The 18,202-nt window shown below is 44.9% G+C and overlaps 1 protein-coding gene across 1 annotated transcript in view; it reads right to left on the bottom strand.

The window, feature by feature from the left end:
* FAM3B (FAM3 metabolism regulating signaling molecule B) overlaps positions 1-18,202 on the bottom strand; it is a 142,103-nt gene that overhangs the window by 79,808 nt on the left and 44,093 nt on the right. Inside the window, exon 2 of the mRNA XM_082245234.1 lies at positions 8,619-8,762. Within this exon, the coding sequence (XP_082101360.1) occupies positions 8,619-8,762 (144 nt within the window). The remainder of the gene's footprint in view (positions 1-8,618; positions 8,763-18,202) is intronic.

Here is an 18,202-nt window from a genome sequence, read left to right as displayed (position 1 = left end):
CGGTGACTGTGGAGGCCAGGTCATCTGGCGCAGCACCCCATCACTCTCCTTCTTGGTCAAATACCCCTTACACAGCCTGGAGGTGTGTTTGGGATCATTGTCCTGTTGAAAAATAAATGATGGTCCAACTAAACGCAAACCAGATGGAATAGCATGCCGCTGCAAGATGCTGTGGTAGCCATGCTGGTTCAGTATGCCTCCAATTTTGAATAAATCCCCAACAGTGTCACCAGGAAAGCACCCCCACACCATCACACCTCCTCCTCCATGCTTCACAGTTGGAACCAGGCATGTAGAGTCCATCCGTTCACCTTTTCTGCGTAGCACAAAGACACGGTGGTTGGGACCAAAGATCTCAAATTTGGACTCATCAGACCAAAGCACAGATTTCCACTGGTCTAATGTCCATTCCTTGTGTTCTTAAGCCCAAACAAGTCTCTTCTGCTTGTTGCCTTTCTTTAGCAGTGGTTTCCTAGCAGATATTCTACCATGAAGGCCGGATTCACACAGTCTCCTCTTAACAGTTGTTCTAGAGATGTATCTGCTGCTAGAACTCCGTGTGCCATTGACCTGGTCTCTAATCTGAGCTGCTGTTAACCTGCAATTTCTGAGGCTGGTGACTCGGATGAACTTCTCCTCTGCAGCAGAGGTGACTCTTGGTCTTCCTTTCCTGGGGCGGTCCGCATGTCAGCCAGTTTCTTTGTAGCGCTTGATGGTTTTTGTGACTGCACTTGGGGACACTTTCAAAGTTTTCCCAATTTCTCGGACTGACTGACCTTCATTTCTTAAAGTAATGATGGCCACTCGTTTTCCTGTACTTAGCGTCTTTTTTCTTGCCATAATACAAATTCTAACAGTCTATTCAGTAGGATTATCAGCTGTGTATCCACCTGACTTCTGCACAACACAACCGATGGTCCCAACCCCATTTATAAGGCAAGAAATCACACTTATTAAACCTGACAGGGCACACCTGTGAAGTGAAAACCATTTCAGGTGACTTCCTCTTGAAGTGTAACTCTACAATTTTCATAGTCATGAAAATAAAGAAAACTCTTTGAATGAGAAGGTGTGTCTAAACACACACTCTGGTATATGCATTATATATCCAGGGTTCATACACATTTTTACCAATAAAATTCCATGACTTTTCCATGACTTTTCCATGACTTCACGTAAATATTCATGACCTAAAGTTTCATGAAATGTCTATGTATACACGTTAAATAAGAAGAAAATCCATGTCACACCCAGCATATTTTTACTAAAATAAATGACAATCTTTGTAGTGTACAGTACCTCTGCAGTTAGGGTTTCGTTTCTGGATACAGCGCGACTCAAAATGGTCCCTTGTTTTACAGTGGATGAGATGGAAGCACCACTGCAGCAGCTCGGAGCGGGTGTCAGGCGCACGGGTGAAAAAGCTGAGAACTCTGATGTAGGGGGGACTCTGGTGACCAGAGACCACTTTCCACAGAGTGAATGCACTAAGGAAGGGAGGGGGGGGGGTCCTGATACAAGGAGTAACCTTTATAACAATGCCCCCTTACATCAGTGACCCCCCCCCCCCTCAGACTGGCTGGGCAGCACTGTCACTGACCTCCTCTTAGGTGCACAATGCTCTGGTTTTATCCTGTAGTCTCCTCTCCCTAGTCCACACATGTCTGACTTCTCCTGTGATCCCCATCCCGACCGCACTCCCACTTTTGACTCCTCTCCAGAACCCCTCAGAGACTGCAAACATGATAAAAGACAAGAGATGGTCACAGATTACAGACATGATAGAAGAGATGGTTAGAGGCTGCGGACATGGTACAGGAGATTTTCAAAGGCTGCAGACATGGTACAGGAGGTGGTCAGAGGCTGCGGACATGGTACAGGAGGTGGTCAGAAGCTGTGGACATGGTACAGGAGGTGGTCAGCAGCTGTGGACATGGTACAGGAGGTGGTCAGCAGCTGTGGACATGGTAGAAGAGATGGTCAGAGACTGCGGACATGATACAGGGGATGGTCAGAGACTGCGGACATGGTAGAAGAGATGGTCAGAGACCGCGGACATGGTAGAAGAAATGGTCAGAGACTGCAGACATGGTACAGGGGATGGTCAGAGACTGCGGACATGGTAGAAGAGATGGTCAGAGATTGCGGACATGGTACAGGGGATAGTCAGACTGCGGACATGGTACAGGGGATAGTCAGAGACTGCGGACATGATAGAAGAGCACGAGGGGGGGCCGGAGAGCACAGGGAAAGTAGAGAGCACTGGAGGAGCTGAAGGGCATGGGGGGGGGGGAAATAGACAGAATTAAGGGGGGGTTTGGAAAGCATTGCAGGGGAGTGGAGAGCAAATGGGGGGGGGGGGGCAGGCAGGGAAAACGGGGATGATTGAGACCACAGGGGGAGGGAGGAACTGGAGAGCACTGTCTGGGGGGGGGGGAACAGAAAATCACTGAGGGGGAGCCAGACTAAGAGCACGGAGGGGGCTAAGAGCAGGGGGGAGGTAAAGAGCACTGGGGGGGCTAAAAAAAAGCACTGGGGGGGCTAAAAAAAAGCACTGGGGGGGGCTAAAAAAAGCACTGAGGGGGGCCAGCAAAGGAAGTTGTATAGGAGGGGGATGGGGCAGCTGCATATAGATGAATTGAACTTTCCATATTCCTAGTGCAGCTTCTGAGAGGAGTAACAACACTCAGCGACATGAGGAATATGAAAGTTCAATTCCTCTCTATGCAGCTGTACCATCCCATCCCCCTCCTATCCAGCACACGAGACTCCTCACTGACCTTCCTTCTGCCGCTGCCTTCTTCACACAGAGATGCGGCATGGACACCGGCCTGACACCCCGCAGTGATCGCTGCCCCCCCCCCCGCCCGCCCTGCCCGATGGACACCAGCCTGACACCCCGCAGTGATCGCGCCCCCCCCCCCGCCCGCCCTGCCTGATGGACACCAGCCTGACACCCCGCAGTGATCGCGGCCCCCCCCGCCCTGCCTGATGGACACCAGCCTGACACCCCGCAGTGATCGCGGCCCCCCCCCGCCCTGCCCGATGGACACCAGCCTGACACCCCGCAGTGATAGCGGCCCCACAGCTACGTCCCTCAGAGCGGGACAGTAAATGCACAATTTCTCTGTTTCAGTAGATCAGCCGCAGAGTTCCTAGCCTGTCACGGTCTATTCATATTGAAGAGACCAGAGATCAGGCTTCAGCTGTGCAGTGCACTGCGGCTGATTAATCCGCCAAACCCGAAACAGAGAAAATAGTCCACTTACTGTCCCCCGCTCCCACAGGATACAGGGGGCCCAGAGACAAAAATAAATAAATAGTGTCACAACACTTTTCCATGACTTTTCCAAAACTTAGTAATTTTGCCCATTTTCCAGGACTTTTCCAGGCCTGGAAAGTGTCATGTCAAAATCCCATGACTTTTCCAGGATTTTCATGACCGTACGAACCCTGTATATCTTAATCAACCGAGGATTATGGACGCATCTTTTCAGTTGAATATTGAACTATAGGTTATGGGTCCCATTGGATAAGTCTTTATTCACAAGTTAAATTTAATATTCTGGATTGCCTCTTTTCTATAAAGCTCCAATGTATGATATTCTGCTGGTGATCCGCCAGGCTGGGTGTGTGCCGTAGTTGGGATTGGCATCATTATTCAGGGTGGAGTATTATTACAGTCATACTTTTGTAGCAATATTTCCTTGCCTGGGGCCTGAGGTGGGTCTGCCATCAGTACCGGTAACACTTCCAACACATTTAAGTTGTGAACCCAGGTGTGAGAACTGAGACAATGACCATTCCGGCGTCCTTGGATTGTTTTGTTTATTGTATATTAAGGATGAGAGAAGGGAATGAGTGGGATACTCCTCTGGCTCTTCTAGGCTTAACTGGGACTTTGTACAAAAATGCCCACTAGAGCTGTCTTGACGTCAGCTGAATGCCGACCAGCGCTTCCTGGCGCTTGCAAATACTGTTTATCTGAATTAGTGCTGGAACCTCGACTTTAACTTGTTTGTTAACTCAGAAGATCCAGGAATGTAGAACCCTTGACTCCCGACACTCGATTTAATTCAAAAGTCACTGAACAGCTCCCTCCAGACCTTCACTGGCTGAGCTAGCTCCTTGTCACTGCTTGTGCTGCTGCAACTCTTAACTTTGTACACTGCGCACTGTACACTGACTCTTCAGGGCCCAACCACTGGTACCCCCTTTATACTTCAGGGTCCTCTGACTAGGTACCCCTTACACTTTAGGGTCCTCTGACTAGACACCCCCTTTACACTTCAGGGTCCTCCGACTAGACACCCCCTTTACACTTCAGGGTCCTCTGACTAGGTACCCCCTTTACACTTCAGGGTCCTCTGACTAGGTACCCCCTTTACACTTCAGGGTCCTCTGACTAGGTACCCCCTTTACACTTCAGGGTCCTCCGACTAGGTACCCCCTTTACACTTCAGGGTCCTCTGACTAGGCACCCCCTTTACAGCTAGCTGACTCCTGGATCCCTAGAACCTTCTCTGGAGTGGCTCCCTCTACACTCGGCAGACCCCCAGGGGCAGTTCAATGTACTCACGACCTTGGCAGGCTTTCCTGGAACTGAACCCCTCTCTTCCTCCACTGGTCCTCGGCACACCGGATCCCCTCTGCAGCTAAACTCAGCATTCTCTGGATTCTCAGGCAGCCACCCGGAACACCTGATCCTTCTGACAGGAGGAGAGACAGCCGTACTCTCCCTCCTGGGACTCTGCTTCATGTCAAAGACGCTGCCTTCATGCGTTAACTCAAAACGTATACCCACTCCCAGAATCCTCTGCGGCAGAATCTGCCTTCTGGGGTAGATACAGGCCTGAGTGTGTCTCTGATTGGGTTTCCTCCACTGCCCAATGAGAACCCTCTCATGGAGCCAGTGGGGAGACTCCCCTCTCAGCAGACACACCTGGGAGACATGACAGCCAGCTGAAAATCATGGCCCTGCTGTTAGGCAGCCAAGGCCCACTATACTTTTACCTAGCACCTACCTGTAGGGTGCTACACTTTCTAAATTGAAAATTAGAAAAAAGTCCTGCTGTAAAAATAGGTAAGCTTGCAGGATGTTATTTTTAGGCACGCTGTATTAAAGAGGACATGTCACCACTGGTGGCTAAATGGATACTAAGGCGTCATGCACACTGGGGGGTTTAGTCCAGATGCATGAGATCCTGGAGCTTTGGTGTGGTCGGAGGGCTGCTGCTGTGGCAGGATGGTCCATTGAGTGGTTCTAACATTTAGGGCAGTATATCTCCAGTGATCAATACCCAGAACGCAAGTAACCCGCATCCCAGCCATTTATACCTGGGTCGTATACTGCCACACGGTACACCACCCAGCCCTGTCCGGCCGCAGCAGCTTTCAGCCTCTCCATTTCACCTCCAGAGGCCATTTCAGATTTTGTCTTAAGGCCGGTTTAGACCAGAATCCAGCATCGTGTTCCTGTGTGTTCCCCTGCAATGCGATTTTGCAGACACATTAATTTGAATGAGCTGCAAATTGCTTTGGATCGCACAAAAAGTAGTGCATGCAATACTTTTGAAAAACGCGCCGCACCAAATTGCATGGTACTGCCTTACCATTGACCTGTTACCCGCAAACGCAAAAGGTTTGCAATCAGCATTTAGGGTGTCGCTAACAACGTACTGGCACCGGTAGCAGATCGCAAAGGCGGTGCGTCTCGAAGGTGGTGCAGGAAATGTGCACAGAATGCGCCTTTCCTACACTGTGTTCTGATGTGAACTGGCCCTTACAGTAGAGCGTGTTACATACTCACCACTGCCAGCAGGGCCGGTACTAGATTATTTTGTGCCCTAGGCAAGACTTGCACCCTCCCCAAAGATAAGGGCTCTAAATGCAGCCTCTATAGGGATGCTTGCTCACCTCTTTGCCAACATTAGCTACGTGTGCAGACTGACTGGGGAGCTGGGAGGAAGTGATGTTGCGCGCAGCATGACTTGCGCATCACCTCATTGGCTGGATACCGCCTCTTCATGGATTGGCTGAAGGTTGCAGGAGGCCATTTTGTCTTTAGCCAACATCATCCAATCCTGCAGCGGTTTGCTGAATGCTGGTGCAGTGTGTGGGGAATAAAGCAGCCATCAGAAATTTTTGGGCCCCTTACACAGCTTTAGGCCTGGGCCTAATCTAAATCCCATCAGAGTTTACCCCTTTCATTAGGGTCCCCAAAGTTTCCTCCTGCTCACATTAGGGTCCCCAATGTTATCCTCCTTACATCAGGGTGCCAAGAGTCCCCTCTCAAACCAGGGCTCCCAGAGTTCCCCCCTTACATCAGGGTCCCCAGAGTTCACCCTTACAACAGAGACCCCATTTTCATTATGTTACCCAAGTCTCCCTTTACATTATGATCCCAAAGTCCCCCCTTACATCAGGGTCCCCAGAATCCCCTGGCCGTTGTTGCGCCATAGACAGCAGGTCGCTCTAGGCGGCTGCCTAGTTCGCCTAGTGGTAGCACCGGCCCTGACTACCAGTTCCCAGTAAGTATATGTAAGAAGAAAGAGACGGAGCGCCTCTAAGTGCAATATGCTTTTAATCCAAGATTATACATACGATCTACAACTTACATAGGGTACAGTAATAGAAGGCTCAAACGATGGTGACGGTAGATGGTGATAAAATCCAGTGTCCGAGGGTGGAATACAGGTGGAAGCTGACGAATACAGCAGGAAGACAAGCTGAGCCGGCCTCTATCATCCGGGATCCGGTACTTCCGCGTGTCGGACTGGAACGCAGCGTGAAGCCACGTGACGTCACCAAAGTCAATGGAAAGACGCGACGCGTTTCAGAGCATGCGCCAAGCTCCCAGCGAGTATGCGCGCTCTTTTTTCAAGTGTAGATCCGAGTGCGCCTACATTCTTGCCTATAAAAAAAGATTCCAACCACCGATTTTCCTCCACCCTGGGGGTCCAGCACTCCACCTAAAGCTGGCCATACACAGAGCATGTTCTGACTGGTTGCAGACAAAATGTCAGCACTCTGCCCCCGACCTGAAAATCAAGGCATCCAAATATCGGCTGAACAGTGGCTGCATTCATTTAGATGTAGCCGCTGTTCAGGTATTCTGACAGCTGTGGATGCTTTGGCTGTCAGAACACAATAACAAGCTGAGAGAACCGACAGGGCTGACCAAGAGAAATCTTTCAGCCTACAGCTGGCCATACACTATACAATCCGACTTTACAAATTATGCACAATCTCCTTTAAATTTACCAAAACTATATGAGGAAAAACAATACTTTACATTTTTATCCAATCAAGCAGACCTTCCTACTACATAGGTAATGGCAAATCCAGAGGGGATTCTACAATCAGACTGGACAGTGTATGGTACCACATTACATACCTAATATATATTTACTGAAACAGATACAATATGGCCCAAGCACGACCTATTCACTAAGACAGAGATATCACCCCTCCCCCTCAATTTTGTCTCTATTGCGTTCTCATCTTCACTGTTTGAATGTATGGTTTCCTTATTGTCTTTGGACACTCAGCAATGTCACCTTACCGGATCATCCTGCCCAACGGATCCTTGTGTGCCTACATTCTTGCCATACACAGAAGACCTGTAAGGCTTGACTGTACTGACCTTTTGTAATAACCTTAGGTCATGTTCCTATGCAATTCAGGCTTCTACACAATGACCCCCATACAGTTCGGGCTTCTACATAATTACCCCTATACAGTTCAGGCTCCTACACAATTACCCCTATACAGTTCGGGCTTCTACACAATTACCCCTATACCGTTCAGGCTTCTACACAATGACCCCTATACAGTTCAGGCTTCTACACAATGACCCCTATACAGTTCAGGTTCCTACACAATGACCTCTATACAGTTCAGGCTCCTACACAATGACCCCTATACAGTTCAGGCTCCTACACAATGACCCTTATACAGTTCAGGCTCCTACACAATGACCCTTATACAGTTCAGGCTTCTACACAATGACCCTTATACAGTTCAGGCTCCTACACAATGACCCCTATACAGTTCAGCTTTCTATACAATGACCCCTATACAGTTCAGGCTCCTACACAATGACCCCTATACAGTTCAGGCTCCTACACAATGACCCTTATACAGTTCAGGCTCCTACACAATGACCCCTATACAGTTCAGCTTTCTATACAATGACCCCTATACAGTTCAGGCTCCTACACAATGACCTCTATACAATTCAGGCTTCTACGCAATGCCCCCTATACAATTCAGGCTTCTACACAATGACCCTTATACAGTTCAGGCTTCTACACAATGACCCCTATACAGTTCAGCTTTCTATACAATGACCCCTATACAGTTCAGGCTTCTACGCAATGCCCCCTATACAATTCAGGCTTCTACACAATGACCCCTATACAGTTCAGCTTTCTACTCAATGACCCCTATACAGTTCAGCTTTCTACACAATGACCCCTATACAGTTCAGGCTCCTACACAATGACCCCTACACAGTTCAGGCTCCTACACAATGACCCCTATATAGTTCAGGCTTCTACACAAAAAAGGTATAAAAGGAAATACAGAAATGTATCACATTGGGGAAAATAAAGTACCTTTGATCATAGGTTTTTCTCCCAGCCGTTGCACGCTTCCGATGGCAGTCTGTATGGAGTCTTCAGGTAGTATTTCGGCAAAGAAATAGCCCAAGTACCAGGCAAACACGGAGGCACATATTAATCCGAATACCTTTACCGTATCTGGGAAAAATACAGATGGTTATGGAGGAGATCCGAAATTTGCTCGGGAAAGACATACAGAAGAAGAGTCTTTCATACAGCTCAGGAATAACTTCAATAACTAATGTTTATGCAGCAAGTAAAAGCAGCTCACAAATGTTACATTTCATACCAGCAAACACTGCTACTGTGCTAAAGACAGGAAGTCAACAAATCTCTGTATTTAAATACAGTGACAGCGCCTCACATAAGAAATGGCCTGCTCTGCTCCCCAAAGTCTGCGCAAAGCAATGTTCTTTCCCTCTTAGAAGGATACACCATTAGTTCAGAGGGCCCGCTGGGACTTAGGGGCCCATTTCTACTAAATGTGGGTCAGAGGAGTGCTAGGATCCCCTCCTGCTGTCATGCAGACCTGTATGTGATCCAATTCTAATAGAGCTGCATGATTCTGGATAAAATAAGAATCACAATTTTTTTTTGTTTAGAATAAAGATCACAATTCTCAGGGCAACAAAATCTTTCACTTTATACAAAAAAATTGGGCTAACATTACAGTTTATTTTTTTATTTTTTTTTAATTAACTGAAGTGTATTTTTTTTCCAAAAAAGTTGGTTTTGAAAGACCCCTGCGCAAATACAGTGGGACATAAAATATTGCAACAACCGCCATTTTATTCTCTAGAGTCTCTGCTAAAATATATATATACAGAGATGTATAGTAACTACTTCACTACTGTACTTAAGTACCGAAAGGCGGTATCTGTACTTTCCTGGAGTAGAATTTTTTTCTCCTACTTCCACTTTTACTTCACCGCATTTTTTCGATGATTTCAATACTTCTACTCCGATATATTTTTTTTTGTGCTGCATAGTTACTCGTTACTATTATAAAAATTACCACTGCCAGAACAGTAGATGGCAGGTTTCATGAAGCTCAAAACATGTGTATTATCAGCGCATACGAAAATAAATGCTACTGTATGTATAAATAAAATCTGCATTTGAAATAATAAAAAACAATACGATGTTCAAACTTTTGACTTCTTTCTTTAATAACAGAATAACACAGTACTTGTACTTTTACTTTCAGTACTTGAGTAGCAAAATTTTTAAAAAAACTACTTTTAATACTTAAGTACAAAAAATGTTGAATACTTTAGTTCTTCTACTCAAGTCACTTTTTGATCGAGCACTTGTACTTTTACTCAAGTATGGGTTTCGAGTACTTTATACAACTCTGTATATATATATATATATATATATATATATATATATATATATATATATATATATATATATAATAAATAATATAAGAAACTTTCTAGCAAAAATATACTGATTTTAACTTGTAAGCAACAAGTATCAGAAAAAGGCTTGTGCCTCGTACACACGTTCAGATAATTGTACGAAAAAAGATCACTTTCGACTTGATCGAACGATAATCTGATCGTTAGTACACAGCTTTTCGACAGCCGATCACCACAGTTTGTCCAACAATATCCGAAGGGACAAACAGGAAAACTTCTGTCATACGATAGCCTAGAGAACGCCAATCATTTAATCAGTACAGTACGCGTCCACTAAAAATCAATAGACAAAGACCGCGCATGATCAGAAACATGAAAATAACCCAGAAAAAGCCTGGCTGCCATTGTTTTTGTTTTGCTACGCAACCAGGAAGCTTTTCCAGAATCGTACGACAAAAATCATACGGTTAGTACGTATTGTGGAATTCGATACGAGTATCATCCAACAAAATGCGAACGATAATGTGGAAATATCGGATTAAGATTGTGAGGGGGGGGGGGGGGGGTTGAATTTTGATTTTTTAATGATTAATTGTGCAGCTCAAACCTCTAACCAGCAGGCTGTTGATACACAGGGAATAGGTTTTTTTTCCTACTTGAATAGTAGTTGAATGGGGGGGGGGGGGTCCAAAAACAAATTCTGAAAAGTGTCCCTTTAGTGACGTCTGACACCGGTACCCCCAGATTCCATCTTTTACTGTAATAAATAGAAATGACAGTTTGATATCATAGATACGTAAAAGGGGTTCCCAGATTGCAATATATAGAAGTACCTGGACAAAAATCTTTAGTGCTGAGTAGACATGTGCAGAGTTGAAATATGCTTAGTTTCGGATCGATTCATTAAGTTACTAATGCATGCGTAACGAAATTTGTTTTGTTTATTGGTTTTCAACCAGATTCAAATTTTTTAAATAAATTTCAAGTATTCGAATCTAATTTGAACTGAAAAGATCTAATCCATGCGATTCATTGTAAAGAATAGCTGGTTCTAATCTACTCGAAATTGGATCTAATCCATGCGATTCATTGTAAAGAATAGCTGGTTCTAATCTACTCGAAATTGGAATTTCAGAAGAAGGCTGTATTCTATTCTATTTTTCTTTCAATTCTTTAATTTTATTTTATGTTCTTATCCGTTTTACTCTATTCTTTTCTATTCGATTCAAAATTCGAATTTAGGAAGATGGCTATATTCTATTCGAAATTCAAAAGAAATCCTTTCTATTTTAATTCTATACGACATTCGAATTTCGGAAGATGGCTATATTCTATTATATTTCTCTTTCAATTCTTTTCTTTTATATTCTATTCTGCTTTACTCTATTCTTTTCTATTCTGTTTTATTCTATTCTTTTCAAAATTCCAATTTCGGAAGACAGCTATATTCTATTCCATTTTCAGAAGACAGCTATATTCTATTTTATTATATTCGAATTTTTGAATTTCGGAAGATGGCTATATTCTTTCTATTCTATTCTTGTTTCTATTCTATTCTTTTCAAAATTTCAATTTCCGAAGATGGCCATTTTCTAACACTAATACACACAGTCTTTGAAGGAAAATAGCAATACGATTACATTACAAATTTGTTTTTGAATTCGATTTTGGAAAATTCGATATTTCAGATGAAATTGTTAAATTTTTTTGGATTCCTTTAAATTTGTTACTATTGTGATTCGTTAGTTCAGATTCACCTGAATCTCCGCATAACGAAAATGTTGTCTGAATTTAGTTAGAGCTACAGCAGGTGGAATATGGGGGGGGGGGGGACCCCTCCATATGAATGAGCTCTAAGTCCTGGTTCACACTTTAGCGATGACGGACATCGCATGTGATTCGGAGCGCACTGCTCTGAAAATCACATGCAATGTCTGTGCGATGCGAATTCAGCCATAAAGATTGTATGGCTGAATTCGCACAGAACATACACAGGACCCTTTTTTGGGTCCGCAGCAGAATCAGGTCGCCTGGGTGTTCACACCTATGCAATCCGATTCCTGTCCGAACTGACAGTTCGCACTGCGATATGCAAACTGATCTGGGAGTGTCGTTAACTTTGTATTGGCACACCCCAGCTATTTGCATATGGCAGTGTGAGCTACCTGGGAGTCAAGTGCTATGTGGGAACCCGCATTGGATTCGCAGGGTTCCCGCATCGCATATATGTGAACCGGGATTTAAGGTTGTAATGTGTGTGGTCCGCTTTAGATACAATTGGTTCTAGTAGGCTTATTCTGATTCATCCGTTGCCATATTTCACTTGCAAGCATCGAACAAACACAACTGAATTTGCTTGAACACCGTAAAACCTCTGTAAACAGAAAATGTATGCTTAACAGGGCGATGACAAAAAAGGGTCAATACACTAAGCCAGCCTGATCATGAGTAAAACTTGGTCACCTTTTCTGAGAACGTATGTCATCATTCTCACTGAACTTTATACATATTTACTATAAGGAAGTGAGAGTTTAAAGCAGAACTCAAGCCAGGACAGATAAAAACAAAGAAAAATCCCCTGCACTACTACTTCTTAGCCACAAGAGGTCCTTAGGCCCCTTTCACACAGGCGGACCGTTCAGATCCGCTTGTCAGTTTTTTTGGCGGATCTGAACGGTCCCCCCTTGCATCTCTATGGGACATCAGATGTCAGCAGAGACATGTCCTCTGACATCCAATCTGATCCGTCAAATCTGAACGGATGGAAACCCTATTTTCCATCCGTCCAGCGGACGGGATCGGATGAGAACGGACAGACGGTCCGTTCCCATCCGATTCCCTCATAGAGATGCACGGGGACCTGACTGCTGTGTCTCCGCACACAGCGAGGAGACACAGCTGTCATCCTCCTGCTCAGTGGGGGATCGGCGGATCGATCCCCCGCTGAGAAAAACGGCCCTTAGCCTTCTGGAGGGTGGATAAAAATCAATGATGCGGTTTATCAATACCTTAGTTATTATTGGATCACCGAGAATGTTGATCGGAATGATTCAACTGTTGTACACTTTTCTAATGTGTATTTTGTTCAATAAAGCTTTTTGGAAAAAGAAAAAATAAATAAATAAATAAATTCGATTTTTTTGATTTTTAATCAAATTTATTTTAATAAAATGCTTTTAGAGTAAAAAAAATCTATCAAAGGGTACTTCTCTATTTAGGATACAATATTATTTAGTTTATTCAGCATGAAATGAAGCTTAGTTATGTAGAATGAGATTGTATATTCTGCCATATTTACATTTTTTTGTAAACTCACTCAATAAATCCAAGTTCTGCAAGCTGAGATAACATGCACTGTTAAAGCATTCACACAATTTCACAGTATCCATGAGATAAAAGTTCAGGAATATTCCTTTATCCCATTGTTTTGTAAATCTATGTACACTACAAACTGTACGATTGAATCGTTTCTTATATCACTGTCTTACTAACCTGACAGCTTATTATTCTAAGTGTCCATTCACACTACCGCGACTTGTCAGGCGACTTGTCAGCCTGACAAGTTGCGGTCCATGCAGTGCTATAGGACCCGTTCTAATAGGAGCGACACAAGTCGCTCCGACTTAGAAAAAGGGTCCTGTACTACTTCGGGGCGACTTGCATAGACATTCATTATATTAAGTCCGTGCAAGTCGCGCCAAAGTCGCGGTGCACGCAACTTCACAGGTCGCCCCCAAAGTCGGAGCGACCTAGTGTGAACCGGCACTAAATAGGAAAACTTCATTTTGTTTGCAAATATTAAAGATTCTAACTACCAGCAAGAATAAGTCCTAACGTTTAACCACTTTACCACCGGAGGATTTTGCTGTCTTCCGTCCAGGCCACTTTTTGCGATTCGGCGCTGTGCGACTTCAACTGACAATTGCGCGGTCGTGCGACGCCGTACCCAAACGAAATTTACGTCCTTTTTTTCTCACAAACAGAGCTTTCTTTTGGTGGTATTTGATCACCTGTGCGATTTTTACTTTTTGCGCTATAAACTAAAAAAGAGCGTTTATTTTGAAAAAATAACAATATTTTTAACATTTTTTTTATATGAAATTCCCCCCAAAAAAGATGTAAAAACCAATTTTTAAAAAATTTTTGGCCAATTTGTTTTCTGCTACCTGTGTTTGGTAAAAAAAATCGCAATAAGCGTATTTTGATTGGTTTGCGCAAAAGTTATTGCGTTTACTAACTAAGGGAAAGATTTATGTCATTTTTGGGGTTTATTTTTTTAACGCGTAATGGCGGCGATCTGCGATTTTTTTTGAGGGACTGTGACATTGCGGCGGACAGATCGGACCCCTGACTGACATTTTTGACACTTTTGGGGGTACCAGTGACATTACTACAGTAATCAGTGCTATACATATGCACTGTTACTGTAAAAATGACACTGGCAGGGAAGGGGTTAACTTTATTGGGGAAGGAGGGGTTAAGTTTGTCCCTAGGGGCGTGCTTCTAACTGTGCAGGGATGTGGCTTTACATGTAACAGCACAGATCAACAGTCCTACATAGCAGGACCGTATGATCTGTGCTGTCACACAGGGAAGAATGACAGGCGGCTTTGTTTACATTAGCCGCCTGCCTTTCTCCCTTCACAGCGGTCGATCGCGAGTGACCGGCGGGCATCGGGTCCGCCGGTCTCACGCACGGAGGTGTAAGTGAACGAGCCAGGGCGGGAGCGCGCGCTCGCCCCCTATTGGCTTAAAGGCTAGTGACGTACCCATACGTCACTTTGCCTGGCCGGGGCTGACCGCCGCAGTATATGTACTTGCGGCGGTCGGCAACCGAATATACATGCTGGATGGGTGAAATGCCTCCATGCTTGCTATGATAGAAAGTGACAAAGTACTTTGAATGGGACTCTGATCCTTGTAATATTTACACATTCTCTGCTGGATTAGGTCATCTGTTTGGAAGCCAATAAATGTCTGTCTCTGGAGAACCAACTTGCTGCGGAAGAATTCAGACGGTTTCAAGGAGTTTTGCATTGAATTGGTGTACTCCTGTTTCCGTTGTAACACAATTAAAATAATAATTATTAGTAATCACCCATATTTACAACAGTTTCTAGGGGTTCCTTCAGATGTTGCTAAGGGTTCCTTGAGCAATGAGCAAATTCCTGCCTCTCATAAGTTCCTACAGAAACCATCACAAAGATCTTTTCAGCTATCTGTCAGGGGAATTCTTCCCACTGACCACCAATGTAAGGGGCATTCTTCCCACTGACCACCAATGTAAAGAGTATTCTTCACACTGACCACCAATGTACTGGGCATTCTTCCCACTGAGCCCCAATGTAAGGGGCATTCTTCCCACTGACCCCCAATGTAAGGGGCATTCTTCCCACAGACCCCCAATGTAAGGAGCATTCTTCTCACTGACCACCAATGTAAGGGGCATTCTTCTCACTGACCACCAATGTAAGGGGCATTCCGCCCACTGATCACCAATGGAGGGGGCATTCTTCCCACTGATAACCAATGTAAGGGTCATTCTTCCTAATGACCACCAATGTAAGGGGTATTCTTCCCACTGACCACCAATGTAAGGGGCATTCTTCCCACTGACTATCAATGAAAGGAGAATTCTTCCCCTGACCACCAATGTAAGGGGCATTCTTCCCACTGACCCCCAATGTAAGGGGCATTCTTCCCACTGACCTGCAATGCAAGGGGCATTCTTCCCACTCACCACCACTGTAAGGGGCATTTTTCTCAATGACCATCAATGAAAGGAGAATTCTTCCCACTGACCACCAATGTAAGGGGCATACTTCCCACTGACCACCAATGTAAGGGGCATTCTTCACACTGACCACCAATGTAAGGGACATTCTTCTCACTGACCACCAATGTAAGGGACATTCTTCTCACTGACCACCAATGTAAGGGACATTCTTCTCACTGACCACCAATGTAAGGGACATTCTTCTCACTGACCACCAATGTAAGGGACATTCTTCTCACTGACCACCAATGTAAGGGGCATTCCGCCCACTGATCACCAATGGAGGGGGCATTCTTCCCACTGATAACCAATGTAAGGGTCATTCTTCCTAATGACCACCAATGTAAGGAGCATTCCTCCCACTGACCACCAATGTAAGGAGCATTCCTCCCACTGACCACCAATGTAAGGAGCATTCTTCCCACTGACCACCAATGTAAGGGGTATTCTTCCCACTGACTACCAATGTAAGGGGCATTTTTCCCACTGACCCCCAATGTAAGGAGCATTCTTCCCCCTGACCACCAATGTAAGGGGCATTCTTCCCACTGACCACCAATGTAAGGGGCACTGACCATCACACTAATGTATCATGAATTGTAGATAAAGTACTTTTTAGCAGGGGTTCCCAGAAAGCGGTAAGTTATTTCAAGGGTTCCTCGGTGTTGAAAAGGCTGAGAATTTCTGACCTAGAAATGCTCTTTATATAGTAGAGAGGAAAGAGCCAGACACGTTTCATTAGATAGAGAAGAGGAATTTTAGCCTACATCTAATATAAGCCAACAGGTTTTAGGAGCTCTTCAAAAGGGCTTTTAAATATTTGGAGGAAACGGGAGTACTGAACTTTTATGAAGGTGATCTGACAAGCATTGGAAACACGGCTCTCCCAACTGACCTGTGTAAAGTGTATTACACGGCCTCAGCCAGCGTTACACGCCTGACACATTTCAGCACACCAGGGCTAAGTTATGATCCTCTATACCTAAACCCCGGGGCGAAACGCATCGGAGGATGTGGTTAGTGGAGTAGCGCTGGTGGAGGCAATACAACACGGGTCAGGTGGGAGAGTGGCATTCTCGATGCTTATCAATATGGCTGCTGGATGTGACCATTGTCAGCTGGGGGGGGGGGGGGGGGAGCAGGCGGACCACACCAGCTCCAGCCCGCCTACCATACCCCCCACCCCGGTCGCCGGCTCACTCACCATGGACTGACATGTGGAGGGCAGGCAGTGGCGGCGGCTTCCCCCTCAGTCTCCTCCGTGGGTCGGGCTGCCCCTGCGTCTCCTCCCTCCTTCTTCGCCAATAGGATGGCTTCTCCTTACGGCCATTCGGGAAACGGTCTCAGGACCTGCTTCCTGATTGGCCAGGAGGAGAATCCGTGTGACAATAGCGAAAATTTGCTATTGTCACACAACTGGGTGGACTCAGGGCACAGTGCTCTGCGCCCCGAGCCCACCCTTTTTTGAAGCCTATTAGAGAAGCCTATTAGAGCCTCTGGCTCTAATCAGGTGCTTAAAAAAAAAAAAAAACCCCATTGGGATCCATGCGTCCGGCGCCCTTGCATGTAGATTAGGGGGCCGGATGCATGGATGGGGGGGGGAGCAGTGCCCCTGCGCCCCCAATGGATGGGCCGCCACTGGATGTGACATTTGAACGCTGGTGCCCGTACACCCGAGAACTGAGGGGAAATCACAATATACTCCTGCTTGAAAGAGCACTGCAATCTTTTTCTGCTAAAAAAAAAGCCAAAGGATCAGCTCCAGACGCTCAATCACCTTCACCGCATGACCGCCATGCTTCGTAATAATGAAATGTACACACGATTCTCCATGGAGCTGGATCCGAAAATAGACCAGGATGTTGGGATACAGTTATTATAATAAGTTACTACAATTTTATGAGGTGTGTAAACTTCCCAGGCCTCGCCTTGTGTGCAAATGTGTCATTTTAACACTGAATAGGAGCAACCTAAAGCGGACTTTGCACTTCAGACAAGTAATGTAATGTTGCTAAACCCAGGAGCACCCTGAATTGACTATATCTGGTCTCCCACAGTACACAGAACATGGAAATGCAATTATTTTTATTCAATATAAACTGCTAAATACCTTTTCTCATCAGCATTATATAGCAGTCTTGTGACTTCTATCAGTGTCTGGTTAAAGCTTGAAGGAGGAGTTTTCATTCTCTTCTGATTGTCCTATGAGGCTGCAGGACTAGTATTAATTTTGGCAACAAATTTCAATTTCGTTTTAATTATAGCCTTTTGACTAAAATGCCATTTTATAGTTTTAGTCGTATTTTAGTCGACTAAAATCTCATACATTTTAAATCAACTACAAATGGAATGGGTTTTGGTAAATTGTAATGCAATATTTAAATATTTCTCTAGAATTTCTAAACAAGTTATATACTCCTGGAGTATAAATCTAATGA

This window comes from Pelophylax lessonae (assembly GCF_965119305.1).
Source record: "Pelophylax lessonae genome assembly, chromosome: 2".
NCBI lineage: Eukaryota > Metazoa > Chordata > Amphibia > Anura > Ranidae > Pelophylax > Pelophylax lessonae.
This window is presented reverse-complemented; position numbering and strand designations above follow the sequence as displayed.